Raw genomic sequence first — 17,060 nt, 5'->3', positions numbered from 1 at the left:
TCTGGTAAGCGCAGCATGAGGTTTGGCTGGTGACACCTACTCTATCCTGCTTTCTATTGCTATCATGGCATGTGGGATTCCTCATCCTAATTATCATCCTAAAAAACTTTTTGGGACTATATATACGGTAAAAAGTTTCCTGGAATTATTATTACATCACATGTTCACTAGACATGTGCAGGACGAAAATATTTGTTTTGTTTCATTATTTACATAAATTTATTTAGTTAAATTAGTTTAATTAATTTAATTCGTTTTCGGAATTTGTATTCAAATCGATTTGAATGTTCAAATTCAGATCGATTCGAAAAGTTTTCAAATCAATTTCGAATCATTTTCTAATTCGAATTGTTTTAGAACTCGAAAAGTTTTCGAATTTCCAAAGAGAATAAAATAGAATAGAAAATAAAGGAATAGAATAGAAAAAAATATATAATAGAATATAACAGAAAATAAAAGAATAGAATATAATATAATAGAGTAAAACAGAACAAAATAGGATAGAAAATAAAAGAATAGAATGGCATAGAATAGAATAAAAAAAGAATATAATTAAATAGAAAGATTATAACCATCTTCTGAAATTCAAATAGAATAGAAAAAAATAGAATTAAAAAAAATAGAATAGAATAGAAATAATATAACCATTTTCCAAAATTCAAACCGAATTTGAATAGAATAGAATAGAGTAGAATAGAGTATTCTAGTCTATTCTGTTCTTTTATTTTCTATTCTATTTTGTTCTGTTTTACTATATTATATTCTATTCTTTTATTTTCTGTTATATTCTTTTCTATTCTATTTTTTTTTCTATTCTATTTTATTCTCTTTAGAAATTTGAAAATGATTCGAATTTAGAAACTATTCGAATTCGAAAAGTATTTGAATTTGAAAACTTTTTTGAATTTGAAAAGTATTCGAAAACTATTTGAATTCAAATTTTTCATTATTTCGGATTCATTTAAATTCAGTGCTATTGTAATTCGGAAATTTGGATACATCCGAATTTGTGAAAAATGAAATTTTGTCCGAATTTCAATTTGGACCGAAATGAACCGCACATGTCTAATGATCATGACATGTTTGTATAACATAATTTAGCATTTCACCATTTGCATTATATTTATATCTGTCAAGTGTCTGGGCATTGTGCATAGCAGCGGTTTCTTTGAAACTTTTTGTTTTTGTTTTTTGCAATGGGAGCAGGTGCAACATTTGACAGAGCAGAAGTGCTGGTATGTTCTATTCAAGGTATATGGAAGTGTATAGTGGGCCCCTTGCAAAATATTGCTAAATGTGAACTTACGTTTTAGGTCTCCTGCTTAAAGGGATTTAATCACGGAGAATAACTAGAACTGCCTTTACTGAACGCTCCTTTTGAAAATGCTATTTCTCCAGCTGTCAATCTGTTCATCCAGCTTTGACTTCAGTGCTGTTATTGTCGCTGACCAGAAATAGTTATAAAGATTTGTAGTTCTGACACTCATTTTACAGCATGTTTATTCTTCACCTTTGGCTGAAATATACAGAAGTCAGACACAGCAAAGCGCCCCACATATTAACAAGGAGATCTGCAATGGTAGCCTCCGTACTTCTCTTTATGATAGATTTGTTTGAATACCTAATGAGATATGATCTAGCCCATATAGGAAGTGAATTATTGTCAAATAGTTACCCATCTCATAGACTTGTATTATAAGGAGCAGTAATGAACAACCACTAAGTAGACTGCACAGCATGTAGCATAGAAATAATATGAGGAAATGCAAAAAATATGGCGGCTTCTCTCTACATGTACAAACTACAAATAGTCAGAAAGCATTTTACATCATTAACACACATTGGTAACTTTATTTACAAAAAGCTGATCTATTTACTGTAACTCATATCTAAAAACCATTAATAAGACTATATATTCATTAATACTGTCTTGTGATGTTATGTTATTCATAGTGGCCTGTACATAATATCCTTTATATGCCTATTTCTCTGATCTTTCATCACTGACCACCACTTAGAACCTACCATAGAATGGTGTTATTTTTTGTATTATAAATAATTATTTTCCCACAAGGAAGAAATCAGAAGAATAATTTACCAAGAAGTATAATTTACAAATCGCTTTTACTTAATATCCTGCATTAGCTGTCTCTGAACCAGTGGCGGCCGTGCATTGTCGGCGCAAGGGCACCGCCCCCTAACACCTCCGCCGCCCTCCCTATCCATGTGCCCAGCCCCTTTCAGGACGCCGTACACATGAATTACTATGGCAGGGATAGGCGGAGGGTTTGTATTTTGAAGCACGTGATTAGAGCCAGAGGCTCTAATAGACTTCAAAATAGGGTGGGCTCGGGGCACAGAGCACTGCGTCCTGATCCCACCCTGTTGTGTGACGATATTGAATACATTTTAGCTATGGTCACACTACAGTTCCTCCCCGCCAATCAAGAGGCAGGTTTGTAAAATCTGTTTCCCAATTGGCCGAAGTGTCAGGTTACCCTATTGGACGCCTAGCACTTTGATGGAAGAGGAGACACACAGGGGAGGAAGCCTGAGGAGCGGACACCGGAGCCACCACTGCCCGCACTGGAAGAGAGGAGGAGGACAGCCCCACCACTGCAGGAGAGGAGGAGGACAGCCCCGCTGATGCAGAAGAGGAGGAGAGCCCCGACACACAGCGGGTATGTCCAGCCGGACCACCCACGGGTTGGGTCTCCGTGTCTGAATAGATACACGGAGCTCTGACTCGGCTGGGGTGCCCCCTGTAGCAAGCTGCTGGCTGAGGGGCACTCAAAGGAGGGAGGGGCTAGGAGCAGTGAAGAGGGACCCGAGAAGAGGAGGATCCGGGCTGCTCTGTGCAAAACCAACTGCACAGAGGAGGCAAGTATAACATGTTTGTTATTTAAGAAAAAAATGTATAATTTGTTTTTGTTCTATAATGCATAGATTATTATTATATTGACTTTGGTGGAATTCACGCAAGTCATAACATGTTTTAAAAATATTCTGAAAACTTGCCAGCTAAACAGCACTATATTAACTATAACGATTAGCTATATTAAGGCCCTACTGCTTTCCCTCTTTTATTTCAGGCTGAACTGATCCAAATCAGATAAAATGTGTAAATAAGAGTGCAGCGCCGTATAATAAACCAATATTGAATATAATGTGTATGTTTACACTAATATAAATTGTATATAATTAATCATGATCAAAGATAAAATAAAAAACATCCAGTGAAAAGGTAATCCATAAGTAATTATTGTGTTGAAAAAAATATGTGCATAATAAAACACAAAATGTGACAAAAAAAATGTTCATATGTGAAGGTGTCCCAACGGAAAAATTCCAGTACAAGACCCTGGGTCTGTGTTCTCCACCACTTGTGCTGTCCGTCACCTTTCAATAAACAATAGAGGCTTACCAGAAAGCCTGCGACCACCCTTCTCAGGGGGGTCAAATCAGGCTTAGTAGAAACAGCAGGGACACTTTTGAGGACTCACTTCCCTCACGAGTGACCAGCTAGCGTCAATAAGGAATACCTTCCATAGCACACTCACTAAGAGGTGAGTAGGGAGGAAGTAGAGAGAAGACATTGCTGCAAGAAGCAGCAGAGGAGGAAATTGAATGCTGTGGAAGTGGCTATTCATCGGCGTGCAGCTCCTGTCCCCTCGGCTATCCATCGGTGGGCAGCATCTGTCTCCTGTGAGTGTGCTATGGAAGGTATTCCTTATTGACACCAGCTGGTCACCCGTGAGGGAAGAGAATCCTCAACAGTGTCCCTGCCATTTCTACTAAGCCTGATTTGACCCCCCTGAGAAGGGTGGTCGCAGGCTTTCTGGTAAGCCTCTATTGTTTATTGAAAGGTGACGGACAGCACAAGTGGTGGAGAACACAGACCCAGGGTCTTGTACTGGAATTTTTCCGTTGGGACACCTTCACATATGAACATTTTTTTGTCACATTTTGTGTTTTATTATGCACATATTTTTTTCAACACAATAATTACGCATGGATTACCTTTTCACTGGATGTTTTTTATTTCATTTTGATCATGATGAATTATATACACTTTATATTAGTGTAAACATACACATTATATTCAATATTGGTTTATTATCCGGCACTGCACTCTTATTTACACATTTTATCTCTTTGTGCCCTATATCAGGGTTATAGTACTTAGCAGCAGGATATCTTTCACGGTTTATTTCAGTAATTTATATGTTGTTTATTTATCATGTACCTAGCGCAATTCTTTCTTTATAAGCTGATCCAAATCAGATGCTTTGTAGTCTGCATGCAATGAGCCAGAAATGGAGGTTTTAAAATGGTAAACCAGGCCCAGGTTTGTATATAGCCAACTAAGGAACACAAATAGGAGATACGTTTTATCAGGTTTGCACATAAACGAACAACATAAGATATATTTTTTGTGGACAAGGAAATATTCTTACCTTCACATATGCTACTATTTTAAGAGAGATGGTTGCAAGATAGAGGGAATTCATCGCAAAATCCATTAGGTTCCACCAGTCATGTACATATTCAGTAAATCCCCCATCCCACATTTCTTTTATTTCACCCCAGATAAAACCTGTGCAAAATAGAAAACACAAAAAAGTTAGATCCAAAGGCGAAGAATCATATTTTGTAAGTAACACTATGGTTTCACCTAATCTTCTAAGGTAAGCTTTCATAACCGCTAATCATGGTTACTGGGATCAATGTCTGAACCACCTCCTCCCTTACAAATTTCTATTGGAAACCAGGTGCTCTTCAGAAAGTAATTTGAAGCCACAGGTTTATCTTATGCGAGAAACAGAGTTTACTGCATCATGCAAGCTTCCTCAAGCACATGGGAGAAGTGACACATGATGGGGTGTCTGGAAGGCAGGAACAGTCTTAGGTATGGATGGGGGAGTTCACAGATTTCACAAAGAGAACAAGGAAGAAGGGGATAGAGGTTAGGAAGATCTTGAAGAAGAACAGACAGCATGGAAGCAGTTTAGAATACTTGCCCTCCCTCTTGGTAACAATGCGGTTGATAAGAGAGTAAGATTTCTGGGGTATGATGTAATTTTGTTACAGCGGGTCCTTGATGGTGCCACAACAGTTAGCTTTTATGTAATGTTTGGTTGGATTATTTAATCGTGATGGTCACAAATATGTAGGATTGTGTGGTGTTGTAGCCACCCTGCCCTAACCAGGAGTGACTATATACATTTTCTGAGTGCTAAAAAGTTCAATTTGATTTATCGTGCTAGTAGATAAAAGACCAAATGTGGAGCTTAGAGGCACACAAATTAGAATTATAGGCAGTGTGTGGCAGCTGCAAAATTCACAAATTATTCAAGGCACTCCCCAATAGCCTTTGAAAAGAAACAAAATGAACTATATAAGCACAACTGTGCTTGCCTGTGTGAGATAAATGCAAAGAGAACCAGTGTAACCGTTTCTGGTTACAGACAGCTTAATGAATCATGTACTACCACAGGACACAGAAAACAGTGTGTGCAGTTATTGGCTGATTACCTTAGGGGATAACAAGAGTGTTCAGAGTGGTGTGTTTTAGTGGCGGCCCGTCCATAAGGGGCGCAGGGGTGCCACCCCCCTAATCTATGCGCCCGGCCCCTAATCTACATGCAGGGTGCCGGGCACATGGATTTCAATGGGGGTTTTTCTTAAGTACATAATTAGAGCCTGAGGCTCTGAAACTTCCCTGAAAGATATACAGTATACTAAGTGTGAACACAGCAGCAATGATAATCTCATCTAAACAAATGGCAAACCTTCAGGCTCCATTCACACCTGAGTGTATCGACTTTTTTTGCAGCTTTTTGGAGCATTTTTGATGTGTATTACAAGCATTTTACAGCTTCAGGCTTTTTGTTTAGCCAATAGAAAGCACTAGGGGGAGGAGAGGGAGAAGAAATTAGAGGGGGAGAGCTGCTATTTCAGCAGAAAACGCTCGTAAAATGGTCTTCAAGCGTTTCTATTGAAGTTTATGGGGCCAAAAACACTCATACTCTGCCAAAAAGAAGTTCATGTACTTTTCTGAGCTTCAGGCATTTTTCTTCAGGCGACAGAACACTTAGATGTGAACAGGGGTCATTGAAATGAATGGGATTTGGCTTGCTGAGCGTTTTAGAGCTAGAAGCTTTAAGCAGAAAATCGCTCAGGTGTAAAGGGGGCCTTTTAACTATAAAAGATAGTTTCTTGTTTGAACAGGAGTTGTCTGGGCAGAAGAACCACAGTTCAGGTCAGATGTGCAATGTCAGCAACAGGAGCAATCTGAACAAACGTAATAGAGTTCTACCCGCGAGCCATGCAAAGACTACAACAGGCAACCAGACACTAGGGTCTGATGCTCATTAAGGGAGTAGCCATAGCCCTAAAGTGTCCATCTGCATGAGTATGTACAAAAATACATCCATGTGCCTGAGATCATAAGAAGCCCATGCGTGTGCAAGCTGGGACACAAAAACAAGTGCAGGTTAGCAGAACAACCCAGGGGATTCAGGGGCAACAGAGATAGGCAGGGAGACAAAAGAGGAAGCCACAGAGTATCTAGATAGAGGTACACTGCCAGGTACTGATAAAGTGAGTAACCGGAGGCAGATGACCACACTCCAGATGGATGACTCCCAAGGACAGCCATTGGACACCTGTATAATTAAATCTTTAGCAGGCATACCCCCAATATGCTCAATGTTTGGTGAACATTCAAAATGTTTTTTCTTCCTTTGTAGTGGCTGTAGATCAGATTGCCTGTTCCCAACAAACTTTCTTTTGGTGACATCACTGATGTTGCTTTCTCAACCAGGGTATAGGGACTATGAGACATTCCCACCTGCCTCCCAAAGTTTACACATTCACCAAGACTGAGGGCTGTTACACAGGGATAAGACAAAACATTCATAGTTGTGATCAAGTTTCTATGCTGTGAAAAAAAAAAACATGCATAGGTGTCTTCGTGGACTGCAGTAGCAGCAGACTGGGGCAGTGTGAGAACATAGGAAGGGTAAGAACTGACTGCTTGATGAACCTGCTAGCCAGTGAAGATCCTAATTTTCGTGGGAAATGCAAAGTTCAAATTTGCTTTAACACACAGTTTAATGCAAGTTATGAAACTTTACAACACGTTTTGTGTTGGCAAATGTCTATTTCTCTAGCTACGTTTTTAGGAAGAAACAACTGGTCAACCACCATTGCTGAGGTGTGTGTTTTGTACAGTGTCCCATTTAGGACATCACTCTAACATGACATGTTCATCTCCTTCAGTGACTAAAATAACTAATGTGATGAGGAGTGAAGAGAGGCTGTATATCTCGTAGAGAGTGAAGGCAGTTTAGCTAGGAGAACTTAAAGTACTTCCAAAGGCTAAAAGTTTTTTTTTTACCTTAGTGCATGCTCTTCATTAAAGTGTTTGTTACCCCAACATTTCATATTTCTGATGTGTCTATTGTACCATGTACTTGTATGAAAAAGTATCCCGTTATCTTTGTATTACTTCCTTTGTGTGAAATTCCTGGTGTTCCTGTCAGTCCCTCTGCTTTCCTATTAAAAACTGACCAAACTAAGCAGGAGAACACACAGCCAAATTCTGGTCAGTTCTCTAGCTGTGCTGGGAACTCAGCCTGCTCTACTCCACTGATCAGTCCTGTCTTCACAGCCCCCCCCCCGCACAGCCTTTTACTGGGAAGCTCAGTGTCCTGCTGCTTCTCCTCCCATAGCTCTCAGCTGGGAACAAAGGGAATGTGATTACTTATTAAAAAAAGGTATTCATAATGTTTTTCAGAATCTGTACACAAATGTTTTGCTATTTCAAATGGAATGGGTTGTTTTACGACAACCACTTTAAGGTGAAAAACCTTTTAGGTGCAGCCCCCACAGTAAATACTTACCTGAAACGATCTTGGTATAGCGCTGTGCTTAAGAGCAGCAGTGCTACTTTGTCTCTCCCTACTCTCTTTGAGAGCAGTGGAACTGGAAACATTGGATCCCACTGCCAATCAAATCCAGTGATGAAGGAGTGGGGCAGAGCCACGCTATGTGTGTCAGTAGGATCAACCCCCTCCTCCAGCAAGCATCTTGCTAGGGGGTACTCAAAGGGGGGGGGGGGGGGGCAGGAATATTGGTAGGGGAGCCAAAAAAGGGAGGATTGGGGTTGCTCTGTGAAAAACTATTGCACAGAACAGGTAAGTACGACATGTTTGTTATTTTAGGGGGAAAAAAATGAACCTTTAATATCAGTTTAAGCAAATCTGGATGTAGACTGATACAAAGGAAACATCATTGAGGCTTAGGACCAGTGAGGCAGCCACCTACTTGTATTGAAAAATACAATATCTATGAAAATAAAATGTATGAGAAAATATCCAAACTTGCATCATGTTGGCTGATGAATGAAATATTTGTACAGTCAGAATTTCCATGTTAGCAGTGTGGATCTGAATAGTGTTCCCTGATGTCCTATAGCAAAATATTCTCCCACATCACATCATAGCTTGAAACCAGACTGCTGTTATTGACCTAGTTATGCGCCATACACATCTATTCTAGGACCCAGTATGTGAAGTATTGAGCATTTTTATCATTTCACAGTGGTTTAATCTAGTTTCACCTTCACATCAACCTCTAAATATCTTCTCTCTTTTCTTTTTCACATTTATTTTGCTGGGCACAAAGCCGTACAAGGTATAATTCACCAATGTGTATAGCATTCCATTCCTATTATTATTATTATTATTATTATATGTAGTTTATCTACCTCTAAACCTGACGGTGTTCACTCAGAAATCATTATTGGCTGTTAAAGGTTACATACTTTTAACTGTCTTGTCAGTTCTACTTATCAATGGGCTAACATGGCTGCATTAGGGACAAAAAACCTTCAGCCTTTAGAACCACTTTAAGTGAAAAAGAAAAAATTGATTACTTCCCTCTAATACTACAGCACATTGTCTAGCTGGTTTTATCTAAGGTTTTGGTTGGCACACTAGTCTACTATGACTGCTATAAGTCCTTTGATCCTTTATTATAGACAGTTAGACAAGGACTTATAATATGAAAACGAATGGGAGTTACGGATCACCCTGTGATTGCTAAGAAAATGCACAATAGCATCAACTATATTTGAACATCACAAGATCCCTGCTGAATGCAACTGAAAGATGTAATTTGCAATTTTGAACTTGTAACCTGAGAAATATGAGCACAAAAGTTACAAAGGAAACATTTTTGAAAAATATGGGTAGAAACATTTATATACTGTATAGACTTTTAAAGCCTAACTAAAAAGCTTTTATAATTGGTATTGTAATGCAGTTGCTACCAATACAATAAAAAAATGCACTCTTCTTTTTGTGTATTTTTACATACAGTACTTAGTGTTGCAGCAAGGATTAAAGCGGAGTTCCACTCCTCGCCCCCTGACATGCCACATTTGGTATGTCATTTTTTTGGGGGGGAGTGTGTACCCTTTTTTGGGGGACTTCCTGTCCCACTTCCTGCTTCCTATTTATGGCCGCCTAGGCGGCTCTGCCTCTCGCCCTAGGCTGCCCCTCCCTGCCAGCAATCTTCTGGGACACAACTCAGATCCCAGAAGATCGGCTGGCCAATAGGAGAGCGCAGCGCAACTCGCGCCCGGCTGTGAAGCTGTAAGCTGTCACGGCCGGGTGCCCACAGTTACCATGATGGCGCTGAGGAGAGGAGGGGGAGAGGAGCTAGCCTCCGGGTGGCCACATCGTTGGATGGTGGGGCAGGCAAGTGTCAGTTTATTAAAAGTCAGCAGCTATGCTTTTTGTAGCTGTTGACTTTTAATAAACTAAAAAACGGGTGGAACTCCGCTTTAAAATACCCCGAGTTAGCAGCACACTTGAGAGTTGGACCATTGCTCTTACACACAAGCAGCCTATAATGTTTTCAGCAGTCCAAAACTTAGGCTAGGTTCACACTGGAACCGGCTGCAGATAGCACAGGAATTTGGCCCTGAAACGTAGCCAAAAATGCACAGTGCACTCTGCAGCCGCAATGGAGATATGTGAACTGGCTCCATAGGGAGCCAGTCACATTCTCCTGCTATGAGAATTGGATGCGGTGAAATCCACATCCAATTCGCATAGATGTGAACCAGGCCTTAGGCAGGGTATACAAAGATGTGTGATGCAGGGATCTCTACTGCTGTGCTATTATATTGTGACAGAGGGCCTCCCCCAGTCCGAATACACTTTCAGCCATTAGCTAAAAGGGCTGATCAAATGCCAGTTTTTCAGCTTGACTGTTTGACAGTAAGCAGTACACACTATTTGTATCAAATATATAAAATGGTGTGTGTTGTTTGTTGATTGGAGCAGTGAGCAGGAGTAAAGCAGGGTATACATGGACCAAAAATCAGGACCAGATTTTTGGTCCATGTATACCCTGCTTTACTCCTGCACACTGCTCCAATCAACAAACAACACACACCATTTTACATATTTGATACAAATAGTTTAATTAATCAAGGCCAAAAGGGTAGAATATTGCAGGTCAACTCCTAAAAAATTGAAAATTTTTAAATACTTTTTTATTGCCAATTTATTTTATCTGTAGATCATTGCTATACAGAGATCAGGAGCTACCTGGTTAAGAGTTCTTTTATGTACAGCCATTGGCAAAAGTTTTGAGAATGACACAAATATTTATTTTTCACAAAGTCTGCTGTCTCAGTTTTTATGATGGCAATTGGCATATACTCCAGAATGTTATGAAGAGTGATCAGGTGAATTAGAATTAATTGCAAAGTCCCTCTTTGTCATGAAAATGAACTTAATCACATAATTTGTGAAGAAGGCTTCAGGGCACCCAAGAAAGACCAGCAAGCGCCGGGGCCGTCACCTACGGTTGATTCAGCTGCGGGATCTGGGCACCACCAATGCAGAGCTTGCTCAGGAATGGCAGCAGGCAGCTGTGAGTCCATCTGCTCACACAGTGAGGCGAAGACTTTTGGAGGATGGCCTGGTGTCAAGAAGGGCAGCAAAGAAGCCACTTCTCTCTAGGAAAAACATCAGGGGCAGACTGATATTCTGCAAAAGGTACAGGGATTGGATTGCTGAGGCCTGGGGTATAGTCATTTTCTCTGATGAATTCCCTTTCCGATTGTTTGGGGCATCCAGAAAAAACCTTGTCTGGAGAAGAAAAGGTGAGCACTACTATCAGGCCTGTGTCATGCGTCATGCAATAAAGCATCCTGAGACCATTCATGTGTGGGGTTGCTCCACGGGAGTGGGTTCAGAGAGGATGGTAAAGAATGGTACAAAAAGATCCCCTGAGAGCAACTAATTTTTAACCATCCAAGAACAGTTTGGTGACCAATAATGCCTTTTCCAGCATGATGGAGCACCTTGCCATAAGGCAAAAGTGATAATTAAGTGGCTTGGGAAACAAAACATCAAAATTTTGGGTACATGGCCAAGAGACTCCTCAGACCTTAATCCCATTGATAACTTGTGGTCAGTCCTCAAGAGGCGGGTGAACAAAAGAAAATCCCAGAAATTGACAAACTCCAAGCATTAATTATGCAAGAATGGGCTGCCATCAGTCAGGATGTGGCTTGGAAGTTGATTGACTGCATGCCAGGTTGAATAGCAGAGGTCTTGAAAAAGAAGGGTCAACACTGCAAATATTGACTCTTTGCATAAACTTAATGTAATTGTCAATAAAAGCCATTGACACTTATGAAATGCTTGTAATTATACTTCAGTATACCGAAGCAACATCTGACAAAAAGATCTAAAAACACTGAAGCAGCAGACTTTGTGAAAATTATTATTTGTGTCATTCTTAAAAACTTTTGGCCACGGCTGTACAGTAGTAGACAAAATGATCTGAACGCCTGAAAAATCTGTTTGATATTAGTAGTTTTGAATGAAAAATGTATGGTTGGAAACATGAGTTTTATTAGGTTGACTTTTGATCAGTAGTAGGTGTCAGCTATAAGGAATGCCAGATAGCACTTAAGAATGTGAGTTTTCAATACATGAGGCACCTAGCAAAACTTCAAAATAACCAAAGTTTATGGTAAAACTGCGGCTGCATTGGTCAAAAATGTCAAACCTGTTTGATCTGCCATGGGCAACAATAAAAAAGTGACTAAAAATAACATCTTATGTTGAACGTGCATGCAGGTGGACACATCTAGGTGCCTCTTTTCCACAACTGCGGCAGTATTTTTTTTTTTTTTATGTTAATGATACAGTATCTTTTCAGCCTATTATTTGTTTACTTTTACACTCACTTAAGCCTAGTACACACTGCTAGTTTTTTTCACTCAACCTAGTGGGCTGAACAAAAAACTCCTGACAGCTCATGATTGGAGCAGCTGTACTAACAATCTGATGTTAGTACAGCGATCTCCCCTGCTGTTCTATCGTGTTCCGACAGGGGGATGCCCCCCCTCCAGAACACTTCAGTCAGTGCTCTTAGCCCATTGGCTGAGATCGCTGATCGGGAGCTGGTTAGCAGACCTTTTCCAGTCATGCCCCTTCGACAGAAGCCGGTCCAATGGTTGGCATCTGCTGGACCAGCTGCAGTACACACGGGCCAAATGTCAGCCGGTTTCTATTGAACCGGCCAATACCGTCTAACATTCGGCCTGTGTGTGCCCGTGTGTGGCTTTATAGTACATTTTATATTCACATGCACTTCCCTGTGTGAACTTTAATTGTTGAACCACAGGCAGATCAAAGGGCTGATGTAAAAGACACAATTTTTTGCAGTTAACTGCATTTTTAATACAGCTAGCGTAAGGTTTTGAATCTGTCTTTTGATATCAATCTCCTGTCATTCCTTTACACAGAAGACAAGCATTCACAGCCAGTCAGGATCTATGGCAGTATATTGTGCTGATAAGGAGCTTGCAGAAGAGTCAGCAGAGTTCATGCCTTATCAGTGTGTGCTGCTCATTTCATTGTCCAATCAACATTCTGCAGACAGAGAGAATTGTAACTTCTAGCATTGTTGACGACACCCTCCCGCTGTTCTGCTGTTTAACAGAGGTGTATAAACCATAAAAGCAAATGGACATAATTATAAATTCTTTGGCAGATATAACAGTTGACATGTTGTAAACGTTTATCGGATTGCCTGGAGTTCTAGCTATAAAGCAAACCTCAAGGAAAAGCAACAGGTACCTTTTACTGCTCCCCCCCACCATCTCACCTTCAGAGTTTTTATCCCTGTGTAAGCTCCAACTAGAGCAATTTAGCACTTACTAAAGGGCTGGAGAGGGAAGAAAACATGACTATGTGATGCTGGTGAAGGCAGATTAAGGGATATAGGTTGCCTTCACCAGCATTGACTTTTCAGGTTTGCTGTAACAACAATATTTAACAGTATTAAATGATAAAATGAATGATATTCTTTTATTACAGTGATACTGCATATACCTTTTTCTCATCACATTACTGCTGACAGTGAAAACGACAGCACAGACACTAAAAAAACAGGTCATTGCTGTGTGCATAGATCAGTGACAGCTATGTGTGCCCCAGAAAATATATCAACATTAATATATCTATTTGACATTGAAAATCAAATAAACATAAATGCTAGCTTGGAGGAGCATATACTGATAAATTAAACATATGCACATCAATCATGAGAGACAAATATGCAACGACAGAAGAGCAACCCTGCAAAGAGCAGATATGAAGTTCTATTTCTGGCTAACATTAATGGTCATACATGGAAATCAAACTGTATGGGAATTGAAACTGCTATAAGCTCTGAAATACATGGATTAAGTTATTTGTTCATTAGAAAGCCTAAGAGCATAGGAACTGGTTTAGGCCTGCTGTAGGAAGGGCTAGGGGCTGTTGTGCTGTAGGTATTTTATTAACACTTTTTCAAAAAGGACCAATATAAATTGTTAGGTATGGAACTTTTAAACAGAATAGGTTATCTGTTTAATGATCAGACAGGGAGTAAATGTAATTTTCAGCTTAAAAAAGTCCAAAAGTTAGAAGCAATAATGCAAAGCAGGTTTAGGATGACAAAAATGCTTATAGTGCAGAAAAAGCTGCACAGGACTCTTTACAGCATTATCTCTGTGACTCAATCAGTATAACATGTGACTGCATAATATAGTTTTCTGTTAGACCCTATAACAACAGAACGTCAGGCTAACAATCACAGCATTCCTCACAGAGACCAGCAAGACTGGCAGAATGGTGCTAGAATGTGGTAGAAAACATTACTTCATTTTCTAGATCGATCAATATACTATCCAGTTTAATGTCCTCAAGGCAGTGCTCCATTGTCCTCTGGAATTTGGAGGGTATGTTGTTCAGCTCTGAGGATCCTTTTCAACTGACATAGTGAGATTGGAGTAATGAAAGTAGTCCGCCTTGGCAACAGGGATCTTCCAATACCCATTAGCAAGATCATGTGTGGGAACAAAAATAGCCTGTCCTAGGACAGCAAAGTGTTCCTTACTCAGTGAAAGAGGATAAGTGCCCCGTGTGGCAGCAGCATTCAAAAGCCTTTAGTCTATGCAAAAGTGGTGGGTGCAGTACCCCTTCTGCTCAAACACAATTGAACCCACCTATGGGCTCTTACTCTCTTCAACCCCCCTTGTTGCATCAAATGTTCTAGAATCTGCTTGACTTCTAGGTAAAGGTGTGCAGGTATGCTTTGATATCTCACTTAGATGAGGGGTATCTCATGCTCAATCATATTACTACAGTCATGTTCATGGTCCCTCCTGTGAGAACATCTCTGACCACTTACCCAATTGTTGTCTTATTACTATTAGCTGAGTGGGTGTTGGTTTCTCTGTTGTCAGTTGTTGGAGTGTCAGTGTTTACGCTAATGCCCAATATTGGTTTGTTTCTGTCAACCAAATCATATTCACTTTTGCCAGGTAGCAACAACCATGAAACTCTCAGAGCTCTATGTGCCCCCACATTGAGAGCAATCACATTTATGATTATGGTCAGTTCAGCCACGATTGTCCCAGGGAGCAGGTGAAGTGGAGGAGTCTTGGTGTCATGGTTTCTAACTAGTACCATACCTTGCCAGACCACCGAGGGTTCTACAGAGAGACTGGAGTCTAGGGTTGACATCTATAGGGAATACTGTATGAGTTTTTGATTAAGTGGTACCACAACCTCTGTCCCAAAGGGAAACTAGACAATGTGATTGTTTTCCAGTTGTATATAGAGCATGCATCAATGCCCTCTCCTTTTGAAAATACCAGCACCCTTGCTGTCATACCTATCCAGTGGTTTCAGTATTTTTAAAGTCACTGGCTTAAAACCCCTCTGTAGTTTAGAAGGCCTGACTTGTCATTGCTGAGCTGTATGATTTTTCCAGGTTAGAGTTTCAAAGTATTCACTCCAAAGACAATACAGTAAATAACATGTAAAGCGATGGGACTCTGATGGGATGTATTTCTCACATTACAACTTCTCACCTTTAGAATAGTAACTACTTTCAAGTGCAATTGGGTGCAGGGAATTCATTTGCAACACAACTGCAAACTACTTGTGTTATACTGAAAATAAAAGTAATGAGTCTGTTCCCCCATAATCAGAACTTTTCTACATAGTTTTCGAATGTTCTTCAGTCTCTCCACACTTTCCTTTTCACGGATGTTTGATTTTACATTTGTCGTGGCCTGTGACCTGTGTAATAAGGGGCATAGCTAGAGATCACAGGGCCTAATAGCAACATTTTGATGGGGCCCTCATTAATTGTAAGTACTTGATTTAAACCCCTTAATACTGGTGGTAAAATGTGAGCAGCCTATAATGCATCTGTATTTACAACAACTTAACACTGCTGGTTACTAAATTTGAACACTTAGTGTAAAAAATAGGCTACATCTGCTTGCAGTGCTACTGGAAGACTTGCCTTCCTCCTCATGAGTTGCTGCTGTGTTTAATCTATGCAGCGTACCATAGGAGAGAAGCTTCTCCTTCACAGCTGGATCTAAGCTATTTTTGGCAGTTGGATAAATGTGCAATCTATGCTCAGAAAAGTCTACACTTCTACCTCTAAGCCAGTAATTTTACAAGACACGGACTGCCCCCACTGTTTGAAATGCCTGTAGTTTCACCTTTGGTTATAATATTTTGCTCATATAAATTAAATCTGGTATAGCTTTGGATTCCTTAGTAATATTTAAAAATGAACTGTGATTGGTTGGCAGCAGCTATATACAGTTAATACTGCAATATTCATCATAAGCCTGTCACATGTCTCCTAAGCCCTTTCATATAGAAATTGGAAAGTTATACTGGGACATGGACTTCCAAAACATAATTAAGATAGCTGTTAGCATCTCCTGTGTTGTACCAGTTTTCCATTGTTCTTGGATCACTGATATTGGTTTTTGCAATTATAACTTATCATATCAATACCATTTCTCTGACAGCACAACTGCTCAACAGATTGCAAAGCTACGCTAGACAAAAATAAAACCTTTCCTCAATTGTTTTTATTTTTTTTTTTTTTATTATGCAAGGTAAGCAGTTTTATACGCACCAGATATACATTAACATAATGAAACAGCATTGTTAGAAAAAACACAATTTATCATGATTTAGCACGCAGTATGCAACCGAATTATACGTTATGTCACATTTGACAACAAATTTAAAAATCTACCGAGGCAGAAACACAACACTTGGATCTGTGATTCTGCACTTGCAAATTATGTACTCAGCGTCTTTACAATGCACACTCCATTTTTAGTCACTGACAGAAGCATTACAATGTTGCTAGATTCAACTGACTCAGCCAGCACTTTTGCCATACTCATTCTCCCAGTCATCCAGTTAAAGTATAACTAAAGGCTAAAACATTTTTTTAGATTTGAATAGGAGGGGTTAGAACCATCATCAGTTTTTTATTGGTGTCTGCTCCAATAGGAAGATTTGGCTCGTTCACACCATACCTGTATGAAACCTGATGGGAAAACTGCACAGATTTCACTTGCAAAGACATGAATTTACATCAGTTTTTCCGCGTGTTCCAGTGAGTTTTTATGCACTATGACAAATTGGAATTTGTAG

The 17,060-nt window shown here is 39.8% G+C and overlaps 1 protein-coding gene across 1 annotated transcript in view; it reads right to left on the bottom strand.

The window, feature by feature from the left end:
* Positions 1-17,060, bottom strand: part of TRPC5 (transient receptor potential cation channel subfamily C member 5) — a 618,377-nt gene that overhangs the window by 159,212 nt on the left and 442,105 nt on the right. Inside the window, exon 5 of the mRNA XM_073599347.1 lies at positions 4,458-4,597. Coding sequence (XP_073455448.1) covers positions 4,458-4,597 — 140 coding nt within the window. The remainder of the gene's footprint in view (positions 1-4,457; positions 4,598-17,060) is intronic.

Source organism: Aquarana catesbeiana, linkage group LG09 (assembly GCF_042186555.1).
Source record: "Aquarana catesbeiana isolate 2022-GZ linkage group LG09, ASM4218655v1, whole genome shotgun sequence".
In the NCBI taxonomy this organism is placed as follows: Eukaryota; Metazoa; Chordata; class Amphibia; order Anura; family Ranidae; genus Aquarana; species Aquarana catesbeiana.
The sequence above is the reverse complement of the archived record's forward strand: the minus strand, read 5'-3'. Positions and strand labels throughout refer to the sequence as shown.